The sequence below is a fragment of the Mesoplodon mirus genome (genome assembly GCF_964341445.2).
Source record: "Mesoplodon mirus genome assembly, chromosome: 11".
Classification (NCBI taxonomy): Eukaryota; Metazoa; Chordata; class Mammalia; order Artiodactyla; family Ziphiidae; genus Mesoplodon; species Mesoplodon mirus.
In genome coordinates this window covers 5,371,962-5,397,159 of record NC_138987.1, presented here as the reverse complement: position 1 = coordinate 5,397,159, position 25,198 = coordinate 5,371,962, and the positions used below count along the sequence as shown (strand labels likewise).

The window sequence follows — 25,198 nt, the reverse complement described above, 5'->3', positions numbered from 1 at the left end:
ACATCCAAGGGTTCAATCAACCATGGATTGTGTATGGTTGACCCTTAAACAACACGGGTTTGAACTACGCGGGTCCAGTTATATGCAGATATTTAGAAATGTGTGGATCCACTTACATGCAGATTTTTAAAATATCCATGCATAAGTGGACCTGCACAGTTCAAACCTGTGTTGTTCAAGGGTCAACCGTATTACTTTTTAAATGGAGACAGTATAAACATTATTGTGTAAAAGCCCAAATTCCATTATGTATAGCAGCCATTTATTAATCCAACAACTGATATGTAAGTCCATGCAAGAGACATTTACAAAATAAAACAAAACTCTGAGTAATCATTCAAGACATTTATATCTTTACTATCCAGCGCATAGGGTCTGTCATTGAGCCTTCCTCATTGCAGGCAAACACAACCCAGTGTGTTCCGGCTTTTACACTGCAATATGTCCTCTGGGTACAAATTCAGGAATCTAGACAGGAGTGCTTTATACTACTATACATATAGCCTATAGTATAAAATTTAGAGTGGCTTCTGAACTATTTAAGAATTATTCTTAGACAAAAAATATGGGTTAAATAGTACTGTTCTCTTCCAGTATTGTCTAAACAGCTCTCTAAAACCTGCTATTATTTTAAGAATCCCCTGACAACATCTATAAAAAATAAATATAGCCAATCCCAAATTCATTTGATTCTCCCAAAGTTAAAAAGATAAAGTCAATTCAAATACAGTGCTAAAATGAATGCATCGTGAGTGAAATGACTTACTTATATACTGTGGAAGGTACTGGATTGGCCAAAAAATTCATTTGGGTTCTTGATGGTATGGAAAAACCCAAACAAACTTTTTGCCAACCCAATATATTGCACAATAACTTTTATTCTTAAAATATCTCTTATTTAAATCATACCCAGTGGGCCCACATTTGCTCACTCTTGCTGTGTTAAGCTTCGCTGAGCAGATGGAAGAACTCCACGAAGAGCAGAGTGGTGAGGCAGGGAACAGGCCCAAAGCCACCCAGTGGAAGTGAGCAGACTGATGTTGAGTGAAGGTGTCAGGACATATGGCAAAATAGCGGGAGCTTCCTCAGCCCTCACTGCTGCTTCTAACACTGTTGTTCCCTAGGACCAGGCACAATGTCACATGTTCGCCTTTATTTCTGCTCCTACTCTGAGTATACTCCAGGGCACACTGAAAGATCTTCAGGAAATGTTAATATAACTGATGGTTTTTGCCATCCTCAGCTGCTTAAACTGCTATAAGGAGGCTACAAAGGTTTTTGAGAGAACTGTAGCTCATTTATAATATAGCTAAGAAACCCAAATTTAGAGAATTAACTGGCTGCTTAACTAATTGTCCAATAAATTGTGCTGAAGGAGACAGGGCACAAGAATTTTTTATACTCCACAGTTAATCACTGTCAACCCCTCATTGTCTTGGAGCTGAAGAAAGTCTTACGTATGTGGGGCTGGGTGTCGGTAACAATGAGAAATAAGAAAAGAAATAAGACTTGTAGCTTTTACTAATGTTTCCAACTTTACATGAAACAAAAAGCCATTTTAACCACATTGTGATTCCTCATCAATGTGGATTTACGTTTGATTACCCAGCCTGCAGGAAAGTCCCACTATTCAGTGACTTAAAGTCTGTATAATTTTGGACATTTAAAGTTTGTGAGTCTGTTACTAAAATTATCCCATTTACTATATAAACATCTGTTTTAATATATCAAAAAAATCAAAAGTGACTTACATTTGCTGAAAGTTGAGATGTGAGAGTGGCAACTTTTTCTTGTGATGCAACGAGCTCTCTCCGTAGTTTATGGATTTGCTGAATGTAATTAAAAAAAATCAAATCAATATGCTAGTAGATTTTAACTTAAAACTAAGAATTCAATCCAAAAAAGCCAATACTATAATTAGCTCATCCTACCCCCCACTAAATATACATATATATTTTTTCTGGGTCTTTTAATTTTTCTATCCATTTTTTGTATGTTTATTTTTATTTCCTATACTTTGGCAACTTCTCAGAAGCTGTAGAATATCCTGCAGTCACTGAAAGTTGGCTCCAATTCAACAGTTAATGATTCCATATTTGAAAATAATTTTATTGGCTGGAGTTTTAATTCCTAACACTCAGAGAAGCCTTCCCAAGTCTTTGTTATAATGCCCTTTATTCAGTGAGTTACTATGAGCTCTGGACAGAAATGTTGTTATAGATTATCCATAGTTTCAAAAAAGGGGAAAAATTAGTAATACTGTAAAAATGTCTAGATAAACCACCAACATAAATATGCTAAACTGTTTTCCTGTTTGGTTAGGTCTACATTCAAATAAAAGTGAACCAGAAAAAGATGAGAGTATATATCATACTTAAAATTTTAATTTAAGCACTTTCCACAGTTTAATCTGCATGTTTCACATTTCCATGAAATATAAACAGTGATTAGTAAGGTTAAGATATTTATAAGCAACTGAGACTAAGTCTACAAGTATACTTCTAGTCTCAAGGGATTTTAGCTACTTAGGTGCCAAACATTCTACTCTGATGATTCTCATTTCTTCAAAAACAAGTTTTCTATTGTTGTAGTTAGACTTTCAAAACACTACCTTAGTTTGAAAGAGCATTCTTGACACAGCTCATTAACTGTCTTTTTTTTTTTTTTTCCTACCCATTAGATTTTTGTGGGAAAGAAATGGTGGTAAATACTGAAAAGACTCTAAAAAAGAACTAAACTTTAAACTGGAATTAGAGACAGGGGACATTTACATAATTTTAGTAAATGTGATTCCATTTGACTCTGTCCTTTAAAAAAAGAGATACACCCAGACCCAAAGAGCATTTGAGCTGCATTCAAATGATGATGACCGCAAATGGTTCCAGAAAGCAGAGAACATCTATTTTATTCTTAAAACAATACAAATTAAAAGAGGCTTTCAAAAATTAATAGTCTATTACATGATCTGATTTCCTTTAAAATAGAATCTAGGAAACCTTAAAGTAATATAAATCATTAAAAAAGAACCATAACCTACTATGGGGCATAAATAATTAAAGGGGAGGTGGATAACTACTAATACGGCAAACAGATGTGGTATTTCTATGCCTTAGTAGCTAAACGTATTGCGGTCGATGGTAGAATTTTGACATGTCCGTGAGATGTAAATAGTTTAGGTTTTTCAAAACCGTATTTACTCTTTGGTCTAGCAATTATAAAGATAAAATTGATATAATTTACACTTTTCCAATTTTTTTAAAATACAGCACAAATTTTACTTTAAAAGGCTAATAAAATAAAACGTCAGAGGGAAGAGTTCCTTTGCAGAGGCTGTTACCAATGCATTTTTCTTTGCTCATGGTAAAACCAATCAAATAGTCATTAGCACACCTTGAATAAAGGCCTAATTAAAGTCTCCCTGCTCTCCTTGGCCAGGACAACTCTTATACAAAGGGAAAGAAAAATAATGTTCTCTCCAGGCTGCAATCTGATTTGTATGTGATTGCGATGAAATATTTGTGAAATGTGCGTGATTAGAACAATATACTACACTATACATCAAGTGATTAAAAGCAGCAAAGTCCTGGCACCAAACAATAGATGGGCTGGGATACCGGTAAATTGTGTTGTGGAGGTCTAGTGCCTCAAATTCAATACTTGCCTTAATCTTATGCACTTAGTCTAACAGGCAGTGGGGGAAGAGACTATAATATAATAGACCACACATTTCATTCATTCATCCAAAGATTTGTAAGTGCGTACTACTAGAGACAACTTATTAGATGTTGAGTTAAGACTCCAAGCTAGAACGTGAGAAAAGAGTTTGCTTCTAAAAACTTCGTTTCATTTTCTTTTAAGAGGAAATATCCAAGACCATTTATCACTAGCTGGGTCACTTCTATTAGCAGTGTTGGAGAGTTACGGGTTGTATCACAGAGCCCTCTAGTGGTCGAAACACTAATTTCATCATAAATGTAAACGAAAACGGTCAAATGTAAAAATGCTACAAGGTTTTTACCTCTGAATGAGCCTTTTCTTCAGCCTGTAAAAGAAAAAAGGAAAAAGAATTTAACTATAAATAATTAGTGTCAATTCATTCTATAAGTATAAAAGAATAAAATAATTAGACTGTATTTAAAATGTTACTTTGGTCTAACATAAGAACATGGTAAAATATATGATATTATTAAATTAAAACAGTAAAAACAGGAACCTGTAGGACTGCAAATGAATATTTTGTTATATACAAACCTAATGGTATTTTTAAAATATCAGTTATTTCATTTATGGATATGTACTATGTCTTGAAAGCAAAGGATAGAATTAAAAAATGGTGTTACCCTAAGATCCAGACCATAAACAACAAAAAGAAAAGTTATAAAATTATACTTTAAAAAAGATGAGTACAGAAAAAAATAATAGAGTAGATCTTTTTTCATACAGATTTTAGGAAATTTATACTCTAAGAAATTACAGAGATTTTTAGCCAAGACCTAGGAGTCGGAATTTTATTCTGTGATATATAGATCACAAAGAATGCCAAATAAGACTAGAGGAAAAATATTGACCTGTACTGACAACCACGGAAAATCTGCTGATTAGTTTCTATTTTATTTGCTTTTCTTAATGATCATTAAATAAGTTTATTGGGCTCCAAGTCAGCAAAACATTAAAACACCCAGTGGTAAGGCGGTAATAAAAGTGGCTGACCAACATCAGCTCCACAGATAATGGAAATGAGCACTGCTGTAGGACCTTGAGGGGTGTTTTGGCCTCAGCTGTAGAAAACTCCTAGCTCTGTTTTTCTTCTTCACATTGGGCTGCAAAATGCCAGAAAATGAATTATGTGTGCCATTGTATTTGGGAAGCTCCCTCACTCTGGAAAAAGCTGGAGAATGCATAATATTGCTGAACATTACAAGTCTGTTCATTGCCTTGAGCATATCCAAAGCTGAAAAACAATCTCCTATCTCCTATCTCTCCTTTTGAGACATTTCCTGATTGACACAGAAGTACCTAAACCACTTTTTATCTCTTCTTTTCCTCCAGAAAACATAAACTAAAACAAAGTAAAATAACCCTCAGGATATTTTTTATGCATAAGCATCTCTTTTAAACTGGATTTTTTTCTATCCTATATTTTCTTCATTCTTAAAAAATATGTATAGTTATTAACACAGTGGTTAAATGAAGAGTGGTTAACTAGTAGAATACTAATAGCCTTTATAAGAAAACTGTTTTAAAAACAAATTCTGACATAAAGATTTAATGTTTTATATCTCAACTTTTTAAAGTGAAGATTCAATATTTTTAAGTTATAATAATTTCAATGTTTCATATAAAGTTTGATTTTTGAATCAGACAGAATGAAGGAATTTTAAGATAAAAATTTCATGGATCAAAAGCTGGAGGTTGTTTGCCTTGAGACATATGGCATGATTAACTTTGACTACTTGGTTTCCCTGTTATTTTGCATATTTACTGCCAGTTTATTCTGTCCAAATCCTGCTTCTAGGCTTGCTAGGCTTATACAGAACTGATACTTAATAAGTAACTTGCATATTGAAAAGAGCATTGTATGCTATTTAAAAAAAATAGTCAAGAAAGACAGTCATCACATTTTTTCATTAAAAAAGCCCCGAATAAGTTACACACACTAGTTATATGCATAACCATCACATATTAATTCCATATATACTGTACAGAATGACTTTCTCTTTGCTGACTTTTCAGAACTAACTTTTTCTTTAATCTTTGCCTTCTTTCATATCCTGTGGTTAGCAATACTGGGTAGGTGTTACCATAAAGTTGAAGCAATGAGCCAGAATATTAATATTTCTTTCAGTGGGTTAGGCATGGATTGATGACATTATGATGGAATATGATTACTTGCCATTTTTAAATGATGGTTTTGAAGCTGGCCCAATGTCCTCAAGGGTGGTAAACAATACAAAACACCTAGCCTAAATAAAAATATATTAGATGATTCTTTATTCTGTAAGCCATTACTTGGCCATTCATTCATCCTTTCAAATTTACTAATCAAAAAATGTTTACTTTAGGGCTTCCCTGATGGCGCAGTGGTTGAGGGTCCGCCTGCCGATGCAGGGGACACGGGTTCGTGCCCGGGTCCGGGAAGATCCCACATGCCGCAGAGCGGCTGGGCCCGTGAGCCGTGGCTGCTGAGCCTGTGCGTCCGGAGCCTGTGCTCCGCAGCGGGAGAGGCCACAACAGTGAGAGGCCCGCGTACCGCCAAAAAAAAAAAAAAAAAAAAAAGTTTACTTTAGTATTAGCTATGTGTTAGGAAATATGCTGAAGGGCTCCACAATGAACTAACATAGCCCTCACTCACTCTTATTAAATCAATACAAATTAGATTCCAAGTACAAAACGGGTTCAATACAATTTTTAATATACAGCCACTCAGAAAACATCTATTGCAAGGATCAAAATTTTAAATGTTTAACAGGACTAGACATACAAAGAATAAAAAGAGCCCTGGGTATTAAAAAAAAATCACACAGCCTTCCTAGGTTATCTGTTTTCCCCACTTTTCATAAAGATATGGATACTGAGGAGTATTTCTTTCCTGCAAGAAATGCAACAGCACAATAATAACAGTGCAAACTCAGCTTCAGTGTCAGGAGGAGAATTGGTGGAGGCTGGGTCTTGCCTGAGATCACATGCCAACATCTAAAAGGGGCGATGCTGTAAACCTGGAGGAATTTATCTCCGTGTTGCTAGATATTCCGATTACTTTCAAAAGGAACTGAGAAATTTGAATTCTTAGGTAAAACTCCATATTTTTTCAGTGTTGGCTTAGATTTAAAAACAAACACACAAACTCAAAGTTTGCCAAAGGTAACAGCTTGGCAGGTCAGATTGGGTCTGTGATTTCCAACCAGTGTGTAATCTCCCTGGATCTTTCTGCTCAAAAATTCTGTAAGATGATTTACTCAGCTTTATAACAAGGTACTTTGGAAAATTTTACCAAATTATAATTGGTATAATTCAAGAGTTATATGTGAAGAAACAATCCTTTCAGTTGGATTTATTAGATTGTAATTTGACAGGTAAATGTTCTTTGCAACAAGTCATCTTTGTTAGTTTAATTTTTTTTTTTTTTTTTTGCGGTACGCGGGCCTCTCACTGTTGTGGCCTCTCCCATTGCGGAGCACAGGCTCCGGACACGCAGGCTCAGCGGCCATGGCTCACGGGCCCAGCTGCTCCGCAACATGTGGGATCTTCCCGGACTGGGGCACGAACCCGTGTCCCCTGCATCGGCAGGCGGACTCCCAACCACTGCGCCACCAGGGAAGCCCTAATTTAATATTTTTAAGCAAAACATATAATTCTATAAGTTGCATAATTAAAGACTTTATATTCATGGTTAGGAAGAGCAGTATATTGCCTCATAATAGCAAATAGTGTCTAATAGTCCTTTTAAAAAAAAAAGAATATTTTTTCCCTGAACACTAAGTTTTTTTGTTTTTTTTTTTCCCACACCGCGTGGCTTGCGGGATCTTAGTTCCCCAACCAGGGGTTGAACCCAGGCCCCTGGTGGTGGAAGTGAGGAGTCCTAACCACTGGACTGCCAGCAAATTCCCTAATTATTTTATGAAGGGATATCATGCACAACTGTGTTACTTGCACATGGCATAACTTCAAAAGGTGCAAATCACAAAGACTATGATATAAAAGGTGCTCCCATGCAGTTTATAATTTTTTGTAATTTATGGTATACAATGAACCTTATCTTCTCTTAACTATTGCAGAAATCCCTTGGGACAGATGGGATAGGTCTGGCTGCTGTTTGCCAACTTTATGTTGCAGGTACAGTCCAAAGAAATTTAGCAACTTGCCTGATGTCACACAATAATTCCTGATAGTCAGGCAAAAATGTAAATCAACTGATCCTTTATCCTGAGTCCTTAAGGAGGCATGAAGAAAATGTTTCACTTCATAGTTTGAAAAGCACTTTCACAGGTATCTTTTCTTTGCCGATTAACTATCAGTGCATGATAATGGGGGACTGGAGACAGAAATGACTCCTCTATCACCTGCGATTTTTCTCTTTATTACTCCTCCACATATGCATTTATTTTAATTGTCTTACTACAGGTTGTCAGTTCAAGTATATAATTTCCATCATTTCCAATAGAACTATTTAAATTTCTTAATTTCCTAATAACATCACCTTCTCATGTGATTTGATCACCTAATCCATTCTTTTCACACTTAACATGAGGGTCTATTTCATCACATAAATACGTGTGTATAGTCTCTTTATTTGCACCTCTGTGCCTATTTCATATTGTACTCTTAATACTTCTCATTTATACTTTCTAATTTATCCTTATTATTTTGACATCTGCTCCTATCAATCTATAATTTTTTAAATGTACCTCCTTTGTTCCCTGTAAACCTGTAATATCTAGTATAGCAGCCACAAGGCACGTGTCTACATAAATTCAAATTACTTAAAATAAAAGATGCACTTCCTTTGTCATACCACACACAATTCAAATACTCAATAGCCACATGTGACTAGTGGTTACTGTATAATCTAGTACAGCTATAGAATAATTTTATTATCACAGAAAGGTCTATTAGACTCTTGTATACTAATTAGCCATCTGTTTTTCCTCAACCCATGCTCTTTTTCTTCTTGAGTTTTTCTCAGGCTTCATGAAGGTAGTTTCTTATCCAAATATTGTTTTTTATATATTTAAAATATGACTATAATGATGCCGCACCTTTTAATGTTATATATAGAGACTTCAATTGCAAGGGTTTAAGTCAGAATATATCTCCCGTCAAGCAGTGGCATTGGCCCAATAGGAGGAACACGACATATTTCTTTGTGTTTTTTCTGATACATTTTTACATTTCTCACTTCTTTATCTGTTTGCCTAAAACAGCAGATTTATCTAAACGCTAACAGTGATTTCATTATTCATAGAATCGATTGGCAATGTTAATCATTAAAAGGTGAAATGAGAAGAAAAATATTGCCTCTGCCAATGAGAGTCTGATCTTGAGTAACACTTTAAAGCAATAAATATAAAAAGAGGGCCGTAACATTTGAACTTAATGAAAACGAATGAAAAAATTAGTATTGTCCTTAATGCTTAATTATTCAGTGACAGCTGAGGCTTTGAACTTTTCATGAACCTTTCGATACAGGATTAGGGATTATTCATAGTGCTCAAGACTCAGTGAGATTCATAAACTAAAATATACCCCACTCTAACCTAGGATGAAAGAACCTTTTCGTAAAATGTAACTGCCTGTAGACTATTTTTTTGAAAATGATGAAATTTTAATAAGTGGACAGAAAAATCATCTTGGCAAAAACAAAATATAATTTCACACATTGGGAAAATACGTTGATACACTGGCATTTTCTCTTAAGAAATGAAGTTTTTAAAATTACACTCTTTCAGAAGATACAGTTTAAAAAATCACCAGGCCTTTTAGGCTTTTACCCTTTGGTGTGATCTTCTCAAAAAATGAACTTATAAAAGAAAATGGAGAGAATACCATAGAACAATTACCAATCATGGCTCAGGGAACCGAACGAGGAAAAGTGGTCAGTATTATAAGATTATGGTGGATCATCATACATGGTTTCAGGGATTCCGAGTCATAGCCCATCGGGTTTTATGAGATTCAGTTTTCTATCCACTCATTGATTACAATGAGTACATAAAAGTCAAGTGGAAGCACATACAAATGAGCCATAGAAGGGCTGGGAGAGCACCCACCACCTTATCAGTATGCTGGAGCTTGAAGTACACCCTTATTTAATTGCACGGCTTCTGTGTAAATGCCAACCTATTTAACCATTTGTGTGCTTGGCAAAGGCAAAAGCATTTTCTTAACAGTCAACACTTACCGTAGAATAAAGAGAAGAAGTGCTGGAGACCAGTGATAATGAAGAGCCATGAACTGAAGAAAGCAAAAAAGAACAAGAGGTGAAGTAATGAAGTCTGCTCAGAACCACCAGACCTTTACTGAAAAGTGAAGAAGAGGTGATTAAGGAAATAAAAAGAACATAAGAATCTGAGAACAAGTCTGCTGTCATTCTTTAGAGATCGACACGTTGAGCCATGGAAAGGTCCCTAAAGTACCTCCTCCACCACGTTACAGAGAAGAACTGATAAGTGCAAGCCCTTCTAGCAGCGTTGCACGTATTGAAAACTAGAGTAAACTCCCACATAATAAATAATCAGAAAATCATGGACACCTAAAGTTGCCATGAAAGTTTAAACTTAAAAAAAACTTTATGTATTTTATTTAATTTCATTTTTATACAACAAAGATCTATTTTCAATTTTTTTCTCCATAAACTTTCAGGGAAATAAGCTCTTCCAACATCATCTGTGATGAGCTGATTATACCCATTCTAATGGAGAGGTATGGTTTCCTTCATAATTTTAGTAACAGATTTTAGTTTAGATTTCACAGCTCAATTTCACAGTTCAATTATAGTCAGAAGATACTTTAAATAGGAAGGTAGAAAGAGAAGGGAACAGAACTATTCTTGACTCTGTTTTCATCCTTAGAAATTACACATACAGAAATCGGGACTAATAAAGTTACAAAACTAGCTCATGTTCATACCACAGATAAATGGATGACCAGAGGTTTAAACCCTTGGTATGCTTCAAGATCTAGAGCCCCTTTTTTTATACAGACTTACTAAGGACTAGGATAGTAGGACTGATTACACATCTGATTTTATTCTAATCTATTTGAACTTCTGTGTTTACCTTTACTTTATCCTTAGCTGATATGTTTTATAATATGTGTGCCACAATTTTCCTTTGTGGGTACTTAAAAATCATTCATTAAATCAAAGAAGAAATTCTCTCAAATATTATCATCAGGTTTGACATTTGAGGTTATACAGTTTAGAAAATTACATACACTTGAAAATCAATTAAGCCTCCTGAGTTTTTCGAAGAGTTTTTGTTATAAAGTATTCCTGTAGAACTTTACAACTACAAAGACATTTATTAGGTCAGGTGAGAATCTTAATGTAATGGATAAGGAAATGTAACTTACAAAGCAAAAAGCAGGCACAATATGAACTCTAAAATAATATGATAATAAAAACTAACACCAGAGGGAGTTTCTGAGAATAAAAGTCGGCAGCATGTGGTTGTTTCATAAGAGAATTTTTTCTCGTTTATGTATCTTTTATGGTTTTTAAACTGAGGTGTCAAACAAAACAGTCACTTGGATATTTGGCACACCAGGGTAAATAGTCTCTAAAATTACACAGATTTCTGTATGAGAACACCAGACTTACTCTGAACTGCTCTATAGCCAAGTATTAATCGAAACAATTTCTGGCATATTTCCAAATACAGAAAGAAACAGAAGGTAATGCAGACTAAAATTTCTTCAAGCTTCAGGGCTCCCAAGTGAGAGTTATACTTATTTACTTTGTTGAGGGAATCCTTGTGATGTGAGTGATGTGATAGTTTTCATGTCTGAGTTAACTAAAGTAACTTCATCTTTATTTCCCCCGATGCCTACCTTCTTCCATGCTGTCCCTGAATGAGCCTGAATGGCTGATGGCCCGTGGCCTCTCCTCCAGAGATGTGGCACTCCCACAAAGCTGGGAGTCGTCGTAGAGATCGAAGGACGAGTCTTGGGCTGGGATGCTGTTTGAGCGCATCATGCTGGGCCCAGGAAGGTTAAATTGAGACAGATTTGTCGGGCTCACTGAAAAACAAAGCACACACAGCCTATTATTCTGGGCTGTCTGCCTCTGAAATTTTCGATAGCAGTTACAGTGGAGTCCTCTTTTTTTCTAGCACTTTCATGGCAAGCAGTATGTCCATTTTTAAAGCGGTATTAAACAAAACCATCGAGTCACCTCTACTGTTTTTTGCTAGAAATAACATGGTATTTCCTGCTGCCCATTATGAAGAAAAGATTGTGTTCCTAGAGGCTGCACATTTCTTTTTAGAGAAAAATAGACCACTTTAATGGGAAAAGCAAAAATAGAAAGGAATATAAAATTCAAGAAATCTAAATTTCCCAGGAAGAAACGTTTGAAGCTTCCAACCAAAGACTTTCAGTCATTTTGAGTTCTAAATTTTTGTCAGTTCATAATCAGTACCATCATTATTATCAAAGTTAGGTTATAATAGATGCAAATAAAAATGAAATATAATCTAATGTATGTGGTATCCATAGCTCATCGTGAGGTTAATCACATAAAACTACTTTCTACTGTGTCTAAGATGGGAATGTCACGGTGAGACTGTCAAAAGTCATAAACTTGTTTTTCCAAAGCAGTACCTTAAGTCTGCAATTTGGAATATGAATTTATTTACCTAGTGCTTATTGTCAAATAGTTCTAATGACACTCAACTTTTTAGGCCAACTGATAATCATCAATTTAAAGAAAGATGTGGTTGACTGAATGTGTAATTACACTGCAAAACAATACTGCTTTAAAATTTGGAATAAAAGCAAAGCAGAAAAATTAAGAAATATATTTATCATAAATGCTCATATTTAAGAAACGCAAGTTGTTACAGGCATATGAGAAAGCAGGCAGGAAACTCTTAAGATAGGAAGAGAACTGCTGGGTACTTTAAAAGCCTCGGGGAATTTATGTCTTTGGCTTAGAAATAGTCTGATATCGTTTCAAAATATGCTATTTTTTTCTGTGACACAGAGACTACATTTCTTAATGTAACTACTGGATCTCAGAACAAAGTAAAATAGGAGGAGTACATACTATGAGATAACGTAAGGAGATTATCTCCTATTTGCCAGGCACTATGCTGGATATTTTACAGGTATGAATGAATCAATACACAGAACAACTCTGATACAGCCAGCTATGAATTACGGTAAAAAAAGACCAAGAAAAGAACTAAAAAACCTAAGAACTGTATCTATGTGTGCATCTGTGACACATAATAAAGAAAGAAAGAAACTGGGGATTTGCAAAGTCCCCAATCCACTGGAAGGAGGGAAGGAAGAAGAAAAGAAGAGAGAGCGAGAGAGTAAGAGAGAGAGATCTTTCAGGCACATTCCTTCAGTCAGCAGTGACAATCAATCTGATTGCTGAGGACAGCCAGAAGATACTCCAAAGGACATTCTAGACTTGAATGTTTATGTTTAAGGTATCTGGATTGGGGTAAATCAGACTCTTCTAGGTCCACAGTATGAATTGACTTTTTGCTAAATAAATGAAGTATTCAACGCAACGAAGTACATCATTTTAATATATGTATATAGAGGTTAGAAAGACATTTCATTCACTGTTTGGCTTTGCATAATTCTTACAGAATGGTTGCAGAGATATCCAAGTAAGTGTCCTTCTATAATTTTAAAACATAACACTTAGCTCATTCAAAGTGAAATAGTAATGAGGATCAGGGTAGATTTTAAAAGGAATAGTTTGTATTTATAAGCACTTCTGATAGCTTCTCCATTGGAAATGTATTCATTTTATTTAAGAGTGTTCAATTAAGTTAAAATCTATGACGGGTCTGCTTTTTTATTATTGTGGTTGAATAGAAAGATAAATATGGCAAGATCCCTGGCTTCAAGAGTGACCTCTAGGAGAGGTGACTGAAAGGTAGAGAAATTAATAACATAGAATAGACTGAGAAAAGTTATGCAATAGAAGACAAAAGTATGACGGACAGAGCATTTTTGTAAAGGGACACAAATTAGTACAGGGTTTCTAGTGGTGGCTTTGCTTTCCATTTGCTTTAGGCAAATACCTCCATTTCTACCCTTCAGTTTCTTCATGAATTTAAAAAAAAAAAAAGGCAGAATAAATGTCCTCTAAGACCCATTCAAAGCCAGGAGAAGACATGTAAACATTTCTAATAGGACAGATATAGGTGTGACTATATATTAGGGAAAAGAGGACTACTGACTTTGTCTTAAGCTATATATCATACCAAAGCCACTGTTTTTATTAAACTATATGTTTATTTGTAATGATTTGAGGAGGACAGGAACTGACAGAAATATGGAGTGGGTTCTTAAATACCTCCAAGTTGCCCCCTGACTTTGCTGCCACATCTAGACACATCAGTTAGTGAGTTTATGATGTTGTTTTAATAAGAGTTGTCATATGTAACCTAATTTTTTTTTTTAATTTTTTTTTTTTTTTTTTTTTTGCAGTAGGCAGGCCTCTCACCGTTGTGGCCTCTCCCGTTGCGGAGCACAGGCTCCGGACGCGCAGGCTCAGCGGCCATGGCTCACGGGCCCAGCCGCTCCGCGGCATATGGGATCCTCCCAGACTGGGGCGCGAACCCGTGTCCCCTGCATCGGCAGGCGGACTCTCAACCACTGCGCCACCAGGGAGGCCCTATGTAACCTAATTTTAATTTATTTTGTGGAATTTGGGAATATAACTGGGAACTAGGTGGAGATTCAAGAAATGTTTATTTGATCATTTAAAGAACTTCAAAAGTGTGATAGATCTAGATTTAGGTAGTTTCTGTCATTGGTGGGTTTAGAGGAGAAGCTAGAGCTGTCGTTAGAATTTACATAATAGATGCACGATTGAACCAGATGTAGGTCTCTTCCAACTCTGAGATTCTATTCTTCCATAAGTATAGAAGAAAGGGCTTAATTCTGAATGGCTTGAAGGGTGAATATGGAGAGGGGAGTAGAAGGACATTCGAGGCAGAGGGACCTTTGGGAGTAAAGCAAAGAAACTTCCTATACAAAGGTGTTTAAACATCACTCTATGCAAAAGGGTCCATCAAATATACAGAATTTGAAAGTGACAGGCTGATAATAGTGCTTCTACATGGTAACCCTTGAGACAAGGTGAAAAATGAATCTGAGCAATTATCATCACTCGTGGGACTATGACAATGAGTCTCACTAGGTTATGGGATGCCTCCCAAGGGCTGTGACCAATAGTAAATGAAATTGCATCCAATAATTTATTATTTTTATATAAATATATTCTGTTATGCTTTCTTGGGTAGGAATGGTTTCTAACATAGCTATCATGCCAGAAACTATATACAAACCAGAGTTTACTTCGGCAGTAGCTCACAGTAGTCTACTAATAATGACATAATAGTAGTGATCTTAAATTTTAAATGTTTGTTATATATATATGTGATTTTTACAGTAATATTTCTAAAAACTTTATGTATTAACATATTTTTAATGGGTAAGGATAAAAAAACATGGATACTGCAACTCTTGAATGTTAGTAATAATCACTTATCTTACTGATCATTCAGAAAAAATAATGATCAAATTGAAAACAAGTGATGACCAAAGTAAAATGTACGACAATGCTATCCATATTCAAATTAAAGAGCTACATTTGATATATTTTTAAAATTTAATAATAAAGTAACTCTTATTTATGACTGCATTTTAATAGTATCTACTTTCTTGCCTAATAATTATAAGTTCCAGTGATCTGGAAATACAACCCAAATTCTCTAAAAGTAATTTTCATGATTTTAAAATTAGTCATCGTTTTCTCTTGTAAAATAATACAACATAGAGATCTCAGAACGCCTGACCTGAATCCACATATGCTTATAAAATATGGCTAGGCACATGAGAGTGTGTTGACATATATGGGAAGATCTTTCTTCATAAGTCCCACTGGGTGAAAATGTTGAGAGATTTGAGTAGAGGCAGTAAGATCAATTTGAAGTCTACTGCAATTGTCTCTGACAGTGTAAGACATCTCTTTCCAATAAAAATGATGATGTAGCAGAGTCCACCAAATCTGATAATCTCCTGTGTCTTTGCACACATTAGTCATGCCTCACAATATAACCTAGGTATTATGAACCCATTCAACAGATGAGAAAGTTGAGGTTAAATGACTTGCTAAGATCAGACATAGTAAGTAGTGAGTTTTTTTTCTTCTCAAAGAAAGATGGAATAAATAGAGTCAGAATAACAACAATGGGAAAATAATGGAGTGGAGATTCAAATACTCAAATTAATGTCAATTAATGAAAAGACTGACAGGAGAATGAGATACCCAGCAAACTCAGCAAACTAGGTGACATGGGTTTGACTCCAATGTTGCATAAAATTAGATTTTGTTTCATATGCCTATGACTCTATAAAAACATTTTTATTTCATTTTTTGAAGTCAAAGTTTTAAGCTTCCTGCTGTGTTTTATAACTACAACTCAAAGTAAAAGTTATACCATTCTTTGCCATTGTGAGGCAAAGAAGTCTCATCATTGTGCAGGTTTAGCAACAAAAACTTGGTGTTTGATAGATATTCATTAGTGCATGTGGAACCATGACCAAAATAATTGTTTTTTTCATTGCCAAAAGCTCTATTCTGTATAGCAGGAATAGTTACAATAGCAGAGAAATAGCTTTGACTATCCCTACAGGGCGGAAAGTTGAAAAGTCCAAATTATTAAAGAATTTGGACAATCTGTTGGTCTATCATTACAAAAAAACTTCTCAAGTGAAAAGAGAAAAAAATGATACTATTTTATATGTGACTTTATAGAAAAGAAATCTATTTTTGTCTTTTTTTTTTTTTTTTTTTTTTTGTGGTACGCAGGCCTCTCACTGCTGTGGCCTCTCCCGTTGCAGAGCACAGGCTCCAGACGCGCAGGCTCAGCGGCCATGGCTCACAGGTCCAGCCGCTCTGTGGCATATGGGATCTTCCCGGACCGGGGCACGAACCCGTGTCCCCTGCATCGGCAGGCGGACTCTCAACCACTGCGCCACCAGGGAAGCCCAGAAATCTATTTTTGAAAGCATTGGATCTATTAAATGATAACTGTCATGTTTAGACTTTATTTTGTCACTTTCCCTGTGTTTTCTATGACATTTACACAAATGATTTTATATTTCATACAAATTATGCTAAACACAAAGTAATCCAATGGCTCAAATAGTCATTTCTTTTCAGTGCATTTATCCAAAAATGTTCACAGGGTATTATCTTAATAGGAATTCTCATATGCATTTTAAGGAGAGTTTTAACTTTAAAATGATCAAAGAAGTGATCGTGGAGTCATGGAATCACATATTTTTCTTCTTCCTAATTATTTCTATTTTCTACAAAAAGATAATTCATTTTCTTATAAGGATTAAAAAAAATTAAACAGAAAATAAGGAGGTGTTTTACTGGTTTTTAAGAGGACTCTTGAGAAAACCCCTAGACTTAAAGTCAGGTGTTCTGGCATCAATTACTGCCTCTGCCTCTTAAAAGGGGTGAGACTTTTTTTTTTTTTTTTAAGTCAAATAATCTCTTTTTGCCTCTGGATCTTAGACTATAAAATAACAACAGTATTACCTATGTCAACTTGCTGTCATGAGCAATAAATTGCATAATGTTTGGAAATTATTTTGTGGACAGTAAGGATACAAATAAAAGGTACTGTTAAGGTGTCTTTAACTCCTCTTTAAATGAACCATTCTTATGGAGAGATGTCAGGGCTCCTGGGAGAGTAGGTGGTGAAAGGAACAAGATGAAACTGATGTTTTTAAATATTTTACCCAAGTTGGAAAAGTGGTATTTTCCCGTTGCAGAAGATGACATGGCAGAAGGGGAGACCAGGGGCGACTGATTGCCAGTGTCCTGCAGTCCTCCAGTAGAATGGGAGCGTAACCACTCTTTGCCCTCTTCTTGGTTGGCCTGCCGAGATGACGGGGTATATCTGCAAAACAGCACAGCTAAGACACTTCAGCACATCTGCAAGGGCAAGGCAATATTGAGACGAGAAAACAATTGAGAGGAGCTTACTAGTCAGACTGAGCAACATTCTCAAACAGATTGAATCTAATTATAATTGCTTAGTTCTTCCAGATGATTTGACACCATCTGTTTGAATCTCACAGGGAAAAAAAATAAAGGATTTTGAAAAGAAAATTATGCTTCTGTGAGATATGTAGTTGAAAATCATAAGCAGTGAGCAGACAGCCAGGTTAATTGAGAAGGGCTCAAAAGCACAGTGTTTAGAAGGATATGAAGAGGCTGGAAAAACAGACTAAATATGGCGGACAGTAGTAGGCCAGAATCCAAGGGAATTGCAGTGATGCTCACAGTAAGACATAGGAAATAGAACACAAATTGACAGATCATTTTTTTAAAAAAAGGAAAAACACTTTTTTGGTTAAAATGCCACTTGACACCATGTCTGGATCTTCTTTTAAAAAATGGAGAGAGAACTGGGCTTACTTTATTGGAAAATAAATCTCTGGAATGAAATCTTAGAATGGAATAATTGCAAGCTGTTTGCTCTTGCTAAGAAAGTGGAGAGGAGGAGGATAACAGAGGAAGACCTATTTGGCCAGAATTCACATTTTCCAGAGTAAGTCAATTCTTAGTACCAAAGAGCAGTCGACTTATGTTCATATAGTGTTGTATCTCTATTCATAGTTCCTTCCATATCTTCTCATCAGATAAAAGTGTACAGTAAAGGATGGCCATGCATTCGATTTTCATTCTATTTTTTATGAGGAACTGAATAATTATTTTGATATTATGATGTAATACTAGACTAATTCATGTCTATATTGATCTGATGGATACCAGCACTCCTGAAAAATAGAAAATAAAGCTCTTCTGAGTTTTTACCAAAAGGATTCTTTAAAAATTATACCTTAATTACAGTATTTGTCATCTGATGATGAAAATATGTTTTCTTTGATTCAAATTAGAGCATCCTTCGACTTTTCAACATTCACTGGCCCCATCTGTAGACTATATGGGGCGAGGTTTTGCAAGCATACGCCTCCAAGATGCGAATGTTAGGAAAATTAAAATTTTGTTTTAATTTTCAGAAGTGAGTTCTGAATTCGACTAAAAGTTGCTGCCCCCCAAATAATGGCTTTTACATTAGATTTAATTTACTGAGTTTTGGCCTCTAACAAAATCTCTACCTGAGGGCCATCTCACCAACTCCTCAGGCCAGAGAAAACATCAGGATTAAAAGTGATTTCATCCTCAATGTCAGGTGCTTCTTCGCAAACAAAAAAGGAAAGAGGTAAAGAGACAGCACAAAAAGTTTACGTAACAACAGAGAAAGGCAGCAATTGTGCTCAGAGAAATATCTACCTTAGTCCCTTTTTGGGTAGTGTATTTCTGTCAAGCTGCATGCTGTTAAAACAAAGAAAACCCCTAAGGACATAATGTAAACAAAATTTCGAAATTACACATCCAACATAAATGGTTCTGTTTGAATTACACAAAATCAATCTTTTTGTGACACATATTTAATGCTTAACTCATTGGAAAAGGCCAACCAAAGGAGAACAGATGTCCATTGTTGTGACACCTTCGATGATAATTTAGTGACAGGACTATGAGAAGATAGATTATATGTTAACATAATTCTCCTCTAGATTCTATTTGCCTAGTCCTGTGGTAGTTTTTCCTTCCCCATGCAAATAACTAGACTTCTGCTATGATTTCACATGCAGGAGAATCACAGAGGTGGAAATAAGAAAGATCTTCTCTGCCTAAGTTCAAGTGACAACTTCCAATGGACAGAGAAGATATAAAACACCTTTTAATACTTATTTTTTGTATTTAAACTATCTTCAATAAAAATAAAGGCAGATGTAACCCCACTTACACATAAGAGAAGAAAAATAATACATAGTATCTGCTTGAAATGTAATGTTTCTGGCATCATTTAAATATTTTAAGGAAATTAAACGACGCCACCTTTTAGAAGTTATAAATTAGATGTTTAAAAGGCTATAAGTTTTCAGTTTCTATTTTTAAAAACTCCCAATTGGTCTTAGAAGGGGAAGAAAGAATGTGTCTGGAGAAAATGAGAAGTGGCCTTCCTAAAAACAGAGGAAGAGGGTGTCAACAACTAGGTGGGATAAGTCTAGGAATTTCTGTTATAATCTTTGATGTGGCTAAGCAAATAATAAAATTAATTTGAATTTGCAGAATGATACATCTCTTCCATTAGAACCTCAAGTGATCAAAATTAAATACACATGATATGCATAATGGGGATGATACAACATGAATGCAAACACATTGACTTGAAATTTAATCACTCAAAATCAAAGCTAAAATGTTTTCTTCTATGTGTACTCCATTATTTAGCACTGCAATAGAAAGCATCCAAAAGCATCATACAACTTTTACTTTATGTTTTGGGAATGTCCACATAGGGTAATTACTATATTATGTAGAGGCCAGTTCTAGCATACATCTTGACTATAGATGTGCTTTTAGTAGTGTAGATAAACCAACAAACAAAAAGCAATCATACTGAACAAATATGAGAGACCTCTAAATATAAACTACACAATGCTGAAACATTAATACAGTCATAAGCCATTTTAAAAATTATCTCTTTCATGTGTGCAAATTTATTCAATTTTAACATTTCAGAGTACATTGAAAATAGGCATTGTTTTGCCCATGTTATTAATTGTATAAACACTATGTGTTTGTATGATGCAGAGAATTTAATGAAAGAAAAATCAGGAAAAAATTTAAGTTTACCAATATAAGTTAAAACTTTAAGCGGAAATATCTGTTTGAATCTGGATATTAATGATTTTATAGTATAGACAGTTTTCACAAACCCTGAAAAGTCGAAAACTCCTACGCCTGCATAAGCGAAGGAGGAATTTTAACCAACAGTCTGAAGAAGACAGGCACTGTTTCAGTGCACGGTTATAAAGGCAGGGGAGCCAGATCTGATAGTTAAAAGCAAGCCAGAAATTTTAAAATTTGGCTACAACTTTAAATTATTTTTAAGGTTTGGTTTGGTCACAAAAAACAAAATGAACAAAACAAATGTGAACTATTAATAGTTATAACCAAAGGCCACCAATGATCTAGAGCAGTTAGAGGAAATATTGTTAAAGAATTTGTTTGTTTGTTTATGATATTTTAATGAGAAGAAATTTAGACTAGAATTAAAATCTGAATGAAAAACTATTTAACAGTACTAGGATAATGAGTATCAATAAAGTCTTCTGAAATCGTAGATAAACAGGTGAGTCATGAACTTACATACATCTCTATTATATCTTTCTAACTACTTTGTCTTAAATATTACACTTTGGCACATTTTCTCTTAGGCATGGCTCTTTGGTCTCCTTGATGTTCCCAACATTCTGCGGACTTAATTATGATTAAGCCAGGATCTCTGATAGGACCTAATTTTCTCTTCAAGAGATCATAAAGTTCTTGGGTGTACTTTAAAGGATTAGAAGAAATTGCTATTGCTTGCAAATTTGTTCGCAAGAAAGAAAAAGCACAATTTCTTATATCAAAAATTATTTCAATCTAGTAATCTATTGGGAGAAACTAATTAAATATTTATATTATATAATATACCTATGAAGATGATTTACTTTTCAGTTTAATATTCATCAATATATTTTACTAAGAGTCAAGGGCAGAATATTCATTTATTCAAAAGTGATTTATTTAAAATTTATTTTAGAAAAATTATTTATCTGGCTATTTATAATACATCCACCTGTAAAACTGGTCTATTTCAAAGACTGAAAAAAAAAAGATTTGCTTGAAGAGAATACGTAACTGTATATTTGCCAGTGTATTTCTATAGTGAGACTATATATATATACTGACTTCTGCTAAAATATATATCAAGGTAAAAAATTAACATTGAATTTATGTTGCATAAAACTCATCCATCTTAACATCCAGTTTTATTTGAGGGTTACTTGGTTACAGATAATTACTTGACCATTTTTCTGTGTTTTTAATGTATCAATGCCAAAGAAGTAGGTTGATGGTTAAATGGTCAACTTGTTGCAGTCATATTCATGATTAAAAACTAATCAGTATCTTGGAGGTTGATTCTGGTTAACAAACAATAACCTATTTGCCGTGTGCTTAGTTGGAGGTGATATGTCAGCATCAATAATAGACTGAACAAAAGTTTGGGGAAGGTATCAGGCATTTTCAGTGACCAGTGGTGCCTTCACAAATAACTCAATTAAGGTATACAGCCAAGACCATTTCTGAAAGCTTTAGGTGTGCCAAGAAACAAACAGCATTAAGTTCATCAGGAGAAAAGGGGCAGTTTTAAGACGTGTGCCTGAGGGAAAGAGTCAGTACCAAAATATCTGAGAAAGGATTTTTTAGGGAAGAGAATCTAGAGCCATTCTGGTCGACAGAGATGCTTTCTGGTAAGTATATTAGGTAAGGAATGCCTCATTATGGTCTTCATTTTAAGTTTAGAAGAAAACAGTAATTCATTAAATCAATGAGAAACACCTTGTAACGTGGTTTATTTTTAAAGGGCTTTTACTAAAAACGTCACCGGTGTTGTAATTTTCTCTAAGAATTCATATCTGACAACTGATCTTTCTTCCGCTTCAACTAGGATTCCCAGTGATCCATTTGCTATTTTTCCATAGAAGTGCTAATAAAGCCAATTGAACATTTTGCTCTGAGCATAATTGTAGAATCCATTTAAATTTGGTCTTTAAAAATGCTTCAATTATCCTAAGGAGCTGTGCTGCCTGGAGCTCAAGCCACATCATCGACATGTCTTGAGAAAACACCATTCAATACATAAATACATGCTATGGATTTTACTTAAATTGCCTATTGGGTATATATGTATGCATTCATATTAAGAAACTAATTATTCCATTTTTTATGGATCCTTAGTGGTCTCTTCCTTCTACAAACTTGGTAATGAGACCAAAGAAAAGGCCCAGCCAGTCTCATCCATCTGACGTCCCTCTGCAAAGTGGCACTCCCCCTGAAATCAAGGGAATTGAGCGGGGTGTGGGGAGAGGTAGGCACAGTGCAGGGAGGGGGGGTGAGGACTTCATCGACGCCTCCAGGAGAGCTCACCTTTCTGAAAGAGTAGATCTCACACTACCCGTTCTCATGAGCAGGCTCTGCACCTCGTGAGTGCCTGTGGTCAGTCCAGACAGGGAGCCGTGGTGGCTGAGGGGGAGGTCAATGGACTCAGAGCTCGTATGGAGGCTAGTCATGGACTGGTAACTTGGAGTGTCCTTGCTGCCAGCAGAGGAACTGCTGAGATTGGCAGCCCACACGAGACCACCTGACGTGAAAGAGTGAACCGATGCTGGGCTGGAAGCCAACGAGTGACTTAAGCTTATAACATCTGTAGTTAAGTCTGAGGGTTTATTGAAGAGAGGGCTGCAGCTGCCACTTAGCCCGCCAGTACTGCCCATGCTGCCCGTACCGGACGACGGTGATTCCAGACTGCCTTGCCGCGCTAATGTGGTACTAGGACTGGGCATTACAGAGGAGGATTTCACACCCTCAGTATTAGGTGCAGAGGCAGATTTGCCACCTGCCTTGGCACCAAACAACCTAAAAGAAAAACAAATAACAACTTCAGTTGTTCCGAGAAACTAATATCCACATTTAATATTTAGGGTTACAGTACATAGAGCCAAGTGTGCTTTGGTGGACCGAGCTACCCAGCACTTCCTGCCTCTATGTTAATGAACTTGATAAGCTTGAACTTCTAGTGTCAAAACTCTCTCATATCGCCAAAAGGGTAAGTCGGTCCTGGGCTGCCACCCCAGTGGTGGGGGGACATGGGCCAAACAAAAGGAACTGTAAATCAAACACGAAAGTCCCTGGTTTTCACAGTTAAGCGATCATGAGAATCTTTTGCAAAAATTAAATAGTTTGCACGTACTGGCTGCTACCTATTTACAGAACCATTATAATGAAACAACTTCTACGCATTCGGTATATAACATGTAAATTCGTTTTCTTTTCATTTTTTTCTTTTCATTTTAACAGTTTATTCAAAATCTAAAAGGAATGCTTAAGGCAAGGTTTAGGGGTTATGTTGTACAGCTGGTGGCCTGATTGACTTTCAGAGAGCATTTGGTTAGAAACAATATTGGACACTGACAGCAACATGTTGGTTTGTCCGTATTTTCCCCCAAGAAAGACCAAAGGGTTTTATGTCAGTTGCCAGTGCTATTCAAATACATATCTGTAATAGTGATTTGAAACACGGTGCTAAGTTAGATGCCGGAGTTTAGTTCAGAAAACATTTTAGTTTTGTAAATGAAGCAGATGATATCATCGACTTTATGTAAACATGGAAATAAAGTGACATGAAGTAATGGTATCACGATGACTAATTAAGTTGCAGTGGAATCCATATTTCCTATAGTGAAACATTGTGTGACGAATATGAGAAATTGTTTCATAGGTAAGGGCCACTGGAGGGCACCACTGGCTTCTACTTAAGCAACAGAGATATTTACTCCCACTACTAGCGGCTATTCTTTGCAACGCGAGGCAACATTTCAAAACACCAGCTCTTCAGGACTAATATTGCTACTGAGAGATATAAAACCTCTAGGTTTTGCAAACAGCCATGTATCTATCTGAGATTGCCTGAAATATAAAAGTAAGTGTTTCAAGACCCTTGATATCTCCCAGATTAGTCAGTATAATAAAAACATTAAAAATACTTAACATGTCATGAAAGACAAATCATACTCTATCATTTCATAGATGAGGAAACAGACCCAGAGAGGTTTGACTATTTGTCTCAAGTCTTGCACTGTATGTATTTTCCTGCCACTTAAAACACATCAGTATTTAAAACAGTGATATCTCGAAGGAGAACTTTGCATATGCAATACCAAAGACAGTCCCGGTGCAGAAACCAAGTCCTGCTGCTTATCAGAGTCATATCAAAGAGAGCTGATGAAGAGTTAGAAAACCTAGCCCATTTCTTAGTAATAATCCTGTATCGAACATCCAAAGTTTTTCAAATTCTGTCAATCATATCATACCTTGATTTTCATTCATATGTCAAGATACGGTACTATATACATCTGTCCATTGTGATCCAGTACTGTACAAGGAACACAACTTCATCCACACTCGTGATCATCAGCTCATTAAGAGCCAGCAAGATAATATAAACACTAGAAATGAAAACCAATAGTCATAAAGACCTATTACGTTCTATTTTATTTTTAACTGTGGAAAGATGAAAATCTATGGAAATTTTGCAAGCTGCTTTATCACTCCCCTTAGGTACTGCCATCTGCTTTTAAGTCTCTCATAAATGCTCTTTATGTTGCTAATATGACAATGTTAGTGAAACTACAAAGTTGAAGCATTTCCCAAAATGAGCGATATTTCTTTCACTAGCTATTTATATCATCAGCTTCATAAAACGCATTTTACTCAGAAACTGAATAAAACGTTCTAAGATATATGTGTCAT

General features: G+C 35.5%; 1 protein-coding gene across 6 annotated transcripts in view; it reads right to left on the bottom strand.

Annotated features, from left to right (window-relative positions):
- Nucleotides 1–25,198, bottom strand: part of NAV3 (neuron navigator 3) — a 593,230-nt gene that overhangs the window by 62,622 nt on the left and 505,410 nt on the right. For 4 of the 6 annotated variants that reach the window (XM_082636004.1, XM_082636005.1, XM_082636006.1 and 1 more), the window contains exons 16-22: nucleotides 22,817–23,305; nucleotides 19,064–19,105; nucleotides 17,503–17,663; nucleotides 11,548–11,736; nucleotides 9,899–9,951; nucleotides 4,019–4,042; nucleotides 1,752–1,829 (exon numbers count right to left, since the gene is read on the bottom strand). In XM_082636004.1, coding sequence (XP_082492130.1) covers nucleotides 1,752–1,829; nucleotides 4,019–4,042; nucleotides 9,899–9,951; nucleotides 11,548–11,736; nucleotides 17,503–17,663; nucleotides 19,064–19,105; nucleotides 22,817–23,305 — 1,036 coding nt within the window. The remainder of the gene's footprint in view (nucleotides 1–1,751; nucleotides 1,830–4,018; nucleotides 4,043–9,898; nucleotides 9,952–11,547; nucleotides 11,737–17,502; nucleotides 17,664–19,063; nucleotides 19,106–22,816; nucleotides 23,306–25,198) is intronic. The other 2 variants (XM_082636008.1, XM_082636009.1) reach the window with 2 other exon arrangements.